Source organism: Ricinus communis, chromosome 6 (genome assembly GCF_019578655.1).
Source record: "Ricinus communis isolate WT05 ecotype wild-type chromosome 6, ASM1957865v1, whole genome shotgun sequence".
In the NCBI taxonomy this organism is placed as follows: Eukaryota; Viridiplantae; Streptophyta; class Magnoliopsida; order Malpighiales; family Euphorbiaceae; genus Ricinus; species Ricinus communis.
The window spans coordinates 25,764,866-25,773,746 of record NC_063261.1 but is presented as its reverse complement, the minus strand read 5'-3'; the positions used below and the strand labels follow the sequence as shown (position 1 = coordinate 25,773,746).

The following is an 8,881-nucleotide window of genomic DNA, read 5'->3' as shown; positions in this document are numbered from 1 at the left end:
GTTTTTGTGAGGCAAAAACAAATTAATGACATCAAAGAGTTTTAAAAACCATATTCATGCATTGTGCATGTCTTTCTGATGGCAGAGAATGGAAAAACCATCAAACATATAAAGGAGGGACCAAAAAGAAAGAACAAAAAAAGGTGTAAGAAATAGCTCTCACGTAATTGCCTCCAAGACCAATATTTATATCCACCATTTTAATTTGCATTTAGAAGAAAATTTTTTAATTTCTAATTATAGAACATTCAAACAATTGATTTCAGGAAAAAAAATTCAAACAATAGCATTGAACCGATTATGATATTAAAATTTCATACAATGAAAATAATGCAAAAAACTATATCAGTCCATATACTTCAGATTCTTACATTTCATGTATGAATTAATGCAATATTTGCAGTCCTGATTTCAAAACCTCTAACTTAGAACTCCTTTCACTACTCAAAATTTTGAAATTGCCCAGAAATGGTCCATGATAATAGATCCTACCCAGCTTTACTATCTGAAGCTAACAGAAGTTTAACTGACACCATCCTGAGCTTCGGAATGCAGAAAGACGATATCAGTGTCAACCATGCAACTTCATTGCTAATAAGTTGCATACTCATGCCTTGGCCATGTTGAGGATGTTTATCATTTCGTCAATGACAGATCAATGTGCAAGTAAGCTACACAAGCGACAAAAAAGAAGAAAAATACAGATACCAGCATCAACGGCTCTGCAAGCATGAAGACTTGGTTGAAAGTGTAATACACCTGCGAATGTCAGAACAGATTAACAGCAATGTGAGTAGGTGAAGGTGGAAAAAAAACCAACTGTTTAATTTAAACAAAGAAGGCAAGCAGGGCATGTTTCCCCGGAAACATTAGGAGTCACCTAATTGTAAACATATCAGAAGAACCTTTCTTAAAAGGCTGCTAACTTCCTTAAAGTTGGCCAGGCATGGCCAACCCGACAAGTTAGTCTTACCAAATAAACATACAGAGAATAACCATATTGTGGAACTTGGCTCCATAGCTTTATGTGAACTAATCATAATGTTGGAGATATGTATACTACTATGAGCTGCAATAAGAAATCACAATTTACCCTTTGTATTTGCAGCTTATGGACCCAAACCCAGCATATCAGAACAGCTTTTATTAGAAAGCAGAATTAAAATATCAGCCACTACAGTCCACAGGCTCATATTTGAGTTGGCATCTTTCTTCAGATAGATAGTTTTTTTTAATTATTTTAAACAATTGTTGTTTCATGCCATAAGTCCGGCAATTTAGTTTGTAAATAAAATGAAAAGGTTGCATGAATGTCCACTTCCTAAAATTTTGTTGCCCAATAAACATTTCTATTACTGTTAAATTGCCTAACTGATACCCTGACACAACCAATAAGGTAAAATATATCAAGGAAAAAAATGATAAAATAGATATGAAGACAGCAGAGAGCACAGCATATATAAGGATCACAAATCACCTGGAAAGGAGAGTTGTGCTCAGGAGCTACATTTTTCTTTTCCAGAACCAACACAGTCCTCCCAACAACATCAAGGTATGAATATTTGGTCTGCACATATCCAGAAAATACAAAAGCATAAGGATTAACGCATACAACTAGTACCTTAGGCTTTAATTAAAATGCTGCCCTAGAAACACACTAAAAATATTTTTTAAAGTTCACACACTAAATGCATGGTAGTCTTCTTGTTACTCTTTATATAGAGATTAACTACGTAACTGTAACTCTGTGCTTATCAAAGTAAATGGGTTATACTTTCAAGTTAACGACATGGCAAAATATAGAAACATAGTTCTATCAGTAATGAGTAAATAACTTTTTCTAAAACAGAACTAATTACCTCCAGGTGCTGATCCACTGGGAAAGGAACCTGAGCTGAAGGATCTTTGGAACCCTCTGGCAGCACAACCTAAAATAAAACATTTTCTGATTAGGAATTTTCATTCCACAATTTGGAGAGAAGGACAGGCGCAGTCAATGCATAGCTACAAAAATAAACTCACTTTGATGGTCAACTTGTCCACAACAGTCTCAGCAAGAGGACAGCCAAAGCTAAAGTTGAGATAACGCTTCCCATCAGGAGACTCAAAAAGGAAATCTTGCAACGGTAGCCCATACCCTATGATAAAAGTAGCTTTCCAACCTCCAAATAAGGGATACCGTGGTTCAATTTCAAGTTCTGACTGTAAGAAAATGTTGAATCAACGCATTAGAAGATTAAAACCACATCTAATAAAAATTGAATCTCATATCTCCCCTTTCTCAAAAATTCATAATGCTAAAATTCAAGCCATTTCCACTAAAATGTAATTGAACAATTTAGATCACAGAAAAACTCTATTCCAAACTTGCCCTGAGAAAGCTGACAGGAAGGAAAGGAATTAAGGTAAACCAAGAATGCCAGCTGAAAGAAAAAAGGAGGTAAAAAGATTGCCGATACCACATTTCTATAGACATATGTTATGGTGAAATGTTCCCTTTTCATCTTGGTAATTGACAGAATGCAGCCTAGGCAATTACAGCAGAAGGTAAAGAGGGAAAGAACTAAGAGAAATACCTTTCGGTAATCTGTACGTAAGTGAGATGAGGAAATGTTCCCTATCTCATCTCTGTAATAGACAGAATGCACCCTAGGTGGTAGTCTTGCTAAAAGATGTTTGAATGAAGATGCACCACTAAGAGATGGCCTCGATTGATACTCAACCCTGCCAAAAGGAAGTTGCAGCAAATGAACATTAGATGAACTGATTATACAAAAACAAATGTGTGCTGACAAAATAAATGAGCATACAGACATTATGAATATATTGAAGTTAGCTCATATTTTCCATGTAACTACATCTTAGAAAGAAAACAGTCACTTGCACATGTCATGCGTGGCAAAAATTGGGTTTCTCATATAAGCTTCATCCTTCAAAGATTTATCAGTAGAAGATCTCATTGATGCATAAAAATGCTAAGAAAGAAGCAAAAAAATGCTAAAGATTAAGAAATGAATGCCTGCTTAAAAAATTGAAGGTGCAGCAACCAAAGATATTGTGAAATCGTCATCCAAAATATTTTGGCCATCCCAAAAGCAGCCCTGAAACCTTTATATACAGTTATACACTGATAAATAACAGTTCTTGAATCAAGTATCAGGAGTAAGAAATAATAACAACAAAATGATGCAGACAGAAGCACAACAAATAACCTATAATACTAAAATTTGATACCAAATAAAATGGAATAGAAAAAAGATTTAGTGAACCTTCAACAAAGTTGGCATCAAGGCTTGGTTGAGTCAAATTGTTAAGCAGTATGATATTTTCCCTCTGGCGTTTCAGATAAAATTTCAAATTATGCAACAATGAGGGAAATAAAACAAGTTCACGAAAAAATAGGGCATACAATATTAGACGGATAGAATTTTAAATTACAAATAAATCAGAACTCTAGAGGAAATCCTACCTTGAAAACACGCCTTTGTGCCGAGCACCAGCATGAACCAACTTGTAATGCTCTGTTATCTGAAGATTACCCCAATGAGATATTTCCACTTCACGCACAAGCTCCTCCACAACAGCAAATGGATTGTTATTCTCAAAATGAATAATTATTGGAGAAAATGAATAAGGAGGATGATCTTCATATGGCCCATACTTTAGTTCTGTACCAGCACGGTTAGTGGGTTCCATTCTTGTGAATGATTCTACTTTTACACTTGGTGTCTTGATAAAAGTTGTTTGCTGCTTAATAAGGTATGGTGATAATATTATAGCACTGTCATGGTAATATACCAACTGTGATTCTGATTGGCTTATTTCAGTTGGATAAGGTTCCAAAGAATGTGTAAGTATATACAGTACTTCTAACGTTGCAGTTTCACCAGAATTTAATGGATTGAGGAAAGTTATGGTAAAGTATTTAGTTCCATTTGGTGCATCAGGTCGCTCTGTGGGCACTACTTCAAGGGGAACATAAGTTTTCTTCTTCCGCTTTCCTGTAGCTGCTTGGGCCTTGACAACTGCCAGATGATCAAATTGAGTAGGTGGGAAAGCAAGAAGGAGTTCTGAAGCAGCTGCTGTTCCAGTATTCTCAACCTGTAAGATCCATATTCAATTAAAAAGATTACATCAAATAGAAAAGCTACATATTACACAAAATACCACTTAAGACAAATGAGTTTTGAGCAATTGAAAGGATTTCAAGCATAAAGCTCTGCAACAATGATCAAACGTGAATATGCAATAGCTACAGAGAAATCCGCCATCAGCCGCCATCAGAATTAGTCGAGTACATGTTGCACAAACAGATATACAGATTTCTAGGGGTATTACAGTTGAAATGAACCAGCATCACGCATTGATGTCTAACACTTAAATAATACGAATAAGAGAATGATCTGCAACACTAAATCGTTAACGGGATCATGCATGCATTAGGAATTAGAAATGCAATTGTAAAAAGTATTTACCTTTAAAGTCAAGAAAACCCTAACAATCTGTGAAGTCAAGTCAATCTGCATCCATTATCAACAGACAAATAGAAAAGAAACTGTAAGAAGTTTAACTAACATCAAACAAAATGTAAAAATCACCAGAACACTTCTATTTAAAAACAAAAAATACATAATTTAACAATCAACAGAACTTGAATAACCTAAATTTTAACAAAATTTTATATCATTTTATACCCAAAAATTTTAGAATCTAATATGGTGTAGAAATAATACTGATAGTAATAAAAATATAATCATTAGCATTTCAAATTAGTCAAACCCTAAACCCCTGATTTTACTTCTTTTTTCTAATTGTTCTTTTTAAATTCAAAATATATCCTTAAAATTGACAAAATAAAAAAAAAATTACTCTAAAAAAAGTGGAAATAACACATTGAATTGTAATTCTAATGATAAATACTTGATAGCGATCTGAATGATTGATTGAAATTAAGAGAGAGAGAGAGAGAGAGAGAGAGAGAGAGAGAGAGAGAGAGATTACTCTGCGCTCAGCATTGAGGATTTGGATCTCTTGAGAGGATGATGATGATGTGAAAAGAATTGAGAGTAACGTTAGAATTGAGAGAGCAATTAGGGTTTGTCTAGCTCCAACCAGAGCTGCCATGGCTGTTTTTTTAGTTGACCCCAAAAAGTCGAGGGGAGTGTCCCTGAAGTGGTTAATATTTTAAACCTGTTTTCCATTGACGTAAATCTCAAGTTTTTTAACTTTTATGTTTTGGCGAAGGCATAATTACGTAAAAAAACCTGAAGTTTCAAGATTTTAACAATTTTTAACTATATCTTTCCGATTTTGCAAAAAATGGAGTAATTATTAATTAAATTTTATATTTTATATTTTTTGACAGTTTTATTCCATTATTTCAAAATTTTAAAATAAATATCTATACTCTTAATTTCTTTTTAAAAACACTTTTCAGTAATAATTTTTAAAATGCACATTTAGATGAAAAAAGAATGCACATTTAGATGAAAAAAGAATGCACATATATGAAGATTTTAATAGTTATTCTTAAATTTATGATAAATTATTTTTGTTGATTTATAATTATTATTTTTTTAAAAAATATAATTGACTTCTTATATCATTTTTTATTATGAAATTTTAAAAACTGTCATCTAAAAATATTCTAAAAATAAATTAAAAAAATGAGTATTTATTTTAAAATTTTAAAACAATTTGATAAAATTATTAAAAAGTGTAAAACTTAACATTTAATTTGTAATTAGACCTTGTAAAAATGATGCTATAGTTTGCTCTTTTTCTTTTGTAATTTAACTCTACTGCGACAGCAATGCAATTCTCTGAAAGTTTGTATGCACATGTGGAAAAGCAAAAAAAAAAAAAAAGAAGAAGTGATTGTTGACTCAGCTATTTTTGCTAAGTCAAAAACCACTTATAAAACGCATCATTTGTAAGTTGATGTTCATCCTTAAAATTATCTTTTTTTCTTAAAATTAAAAAAAAAAAAAAAAAGCATGAAAAGATCTAGATCCTCAACTTTTACACTGTATAGTTAACTGATATATTATAAAATCTAGGATTTATGGTCCCTTGGTTGTTACACTGTGGCTTTCATAGGATGTGGGAAAGCTTGGAGCTATTGAATTTCTCTGACATTGTCAAAAAAAAAGCACCACCTATTGTCAACTTTGAAGCACTACTCTTTAAAACGATAAAAGCATTTACATGTATTTTGTGTGAATGTGTCAATGAGTATTTTATACAAATGGTGGTTTGAAAGTTGCTCTTTTTTGCATTTTAAAATAAGTGTTAGCTATGTTTTGGGATATTTGGGGAAAATAGCCATTATGTGTGGTGGGTAGCAATAACTAATAGTAAAGAAACACTTTTCATCGGTAGTGCATGACTTAATACCATATGTGTTATTATAATAAAATGGATTTATATACAACTGAACTTCTTCATGGAGGGTTTTTTTACTAAAGATGAGGGTGGTGGAACTTCATATGTTGGTGGAGTGATGGTGGAAATTGCAAATTGTAACCTTGATAGGATTGGTTAATTAGATTTAAAAAGTGATAGAAGTGCACTTGGTTATGGAAAAATTATCAAGACAGCTTATATGGACAATAATCAATACTATTTCTTTCACAATGATACTAGTATAATGAAAATGTTGGCAGGTGTTAGAAATGCAGTAGTTTCTGTAGAAGCAAAATATATTATGGAGTTTGTTAGTGGAAAAATTGTAGGAAATAAAAATGTAGGGAATGGTGATCTTGGACATGGTGAAGCCAAATTTGGTGATGGAATGAATAATGTTATAGGGGCTAACATTGTTGGGAATGAGCTGAATATAAAAGAGAAGAATGATGGTGAAGCGTCAGTAGTAGTGGGTGTTGGATTAAAGGCAAAAGATAGATATGGAGATTATGGAAGTGATAGTAAGGATCCTGAATATGTTTCTATTCAGGTAAGTGATACTGAAGATGGAATGAAAGATGAAGATTTCAATTTTCATGATGAAGAGCATATGGAAGCAAGGAGGAATTTAAGGTGGCTAGAATGCAATTAGATGATCCTGATGAGGCAACAAGTGCACCACCTGCTGGCTAGAAGAAATCTTGCACTATCAATGACTAGACCAAGCAGGCAATAAAGAAAAAAATACAAAGGGATTCTTTGGGTGTAAATGCACAAAAAATGAGCCAAATTGATGTAGATGCAATTGTTGTTCAAGAGGAAAGTGGGTATGCTCTCATTATGATTATAAAACTCTCACATTTGAGCTAGACATGAGGTTCAAAGATACAAGTGAATGTGAAGTAGCACTAAAAACATGGGCTATAGTAAATAGATATAATATTTACTAGCATAGGAATGGAAATGTTAAATTGGATGCTAAGTGTGTAAACCGGTTGCCCTTAAAGAGTGTATGCTGCAAAATTGTAAGACGAAGATACTTGTGTTATTACATCTTTGGGTGGTCAACAGAATTGTGTTAACAACCCCATAAATAGGCAGGTTACATCAGAATTGTTGGCAGATGAGTACTTGCACATCTTTAAGCTAATCTCAATCATGGTGCTAAGGAATGAAAGATGATGTTAAATTGAAATAGGATATAGACGTGACATTGATGCAATGTTATATAGCCAAATGGAAGGCTCTAAACAAACTGAGATGGGTCTTTCCAAGAGCATTATGCTAAGTTAAGATCTTATGTATATGAGTTATAGAGAAGTGATAAAGATGGAAGGTTTAAGCTGAAAACTGAGTTGGAAAGTCGAGGAAATTATGTGTTTCAAAGGTTATATATCTAGTTTAGTGCACTTAAGAGAGTTTACATGGGGGTTGCAGATAAATGTTGGGTTTTAATGCTTGCTTCTTAAAGACAGTTCTTGGAGGAGCCTTCTTACCTGTTGTTTCTAAGGATGCAAACAATAAGATGTATCCCATGGTATGGGTAGTAGTAAAAAAAGAGAATGAGTCTATATGTAAATAGTTTTTTAAAAATATTATTTAAGAAATTAGGGATTACTGATGGTCTTGGATGGGCATTCATGAGTGACCAACAGAAAGTACTTCTATTATATAGTTTTTTTTTCTTTAATTTTCATTATATGGATATAAATGCAAACTCAACTAACTTAATTTGTATGTTTTAATCAATGACAAAAACTATTAAATGCACTAGGAACTTTGGCACCATAAGGAGAGCATATAAATTCTGCCAAGCATATATATGCCAATTGGAAGAAGATCTATGGTGAGCTAAGTTCAATAAGCTTTTTTGGGATGCTGCCAAATCCACTTATATGGCCCAGTACCCCAAATTGAAGGATTTAAAGAATGAGCTAGAAGATGCTTATGAGGCTTTTATTGGAAAAGGGCCTCAAGTTTTTTTATAAGTCTTTCATATTTAGCTGGAGTAAATAAGATGTTATTGATAATAACATTTATGGGACTTTTAGTGGGTACATAATCAAATCTAGGACCAAGCCCATATTAAACATGCTAAAAGACACTAGGTCTTGTTTGATAGTGAGAATGCATGACACAATGAGGAAAATGACAACTTCAAAAGACACAATCTATCCTAGAATTAAGAAGAAAATTGAAAAAAATTAAGAAGTTGGTAGAAATTCTATAACAGCAAACCTGTAGTGGGTAGACAATATCAAGTGTCTTTTTTGATGAGGGTTAATGTTGTAGATTTGGTAAGTAAGAATAGCAATTGTGGAGCATGTGAGTTAACTGGGATCCCTTGTTGTCATGCAATTATATGTATTCAGTACCTCCAAAAAGATTCGATAGATTATATTGATGGCTTTTACTTAAAACAACCAACTTAGCATGCAATGACCATGCCCTTGTATTTCTAAATGGCTAGAAGCAT

General features: G+C 33.0%; 1 protein-coding gene across 1 annotated transcript; it reads right to left on the bottom strand.

Annotated features, from left to right (window-relative positions):
• Nucleotides 1-260: 260 nt before the first annotated feature.
• Nucleotides 261-5,220, bottom strand: LOC8266421 (dolichyl-diphosphooligosaccharide--protein glycosyltransferase subunit 1B). Its single transcript, XM_002534101.3, has 8 exons — nucleotides 5,002-5,220; nucleotides 4,476-4,520; nucleotides 3,470-4,101; nucleotides 2,577-2,724; nucleotides 2,023-2,202; nucleotides 1,860-1,928; nucleotides 1,478-1,567; nucleotides 261-759 (listed from the first exon to the last, which is right to left on the bottom strand). The coding sequence occupies exons 1-8, from the start codon at nucleotides 5,122-5,124 to the stop codon at nucleotides 637-639; spliced, it is 1,410 nt and encodes a 469-aa protein (XP_002534147.3). The 5' UTR covers nucleotides 5,125-5,220; the 3' UTR covers nucleotides 261-636.
• Between the last annotated feature and the right edge of the window lie 3,661 nt (nucleotides 5,221-8,881).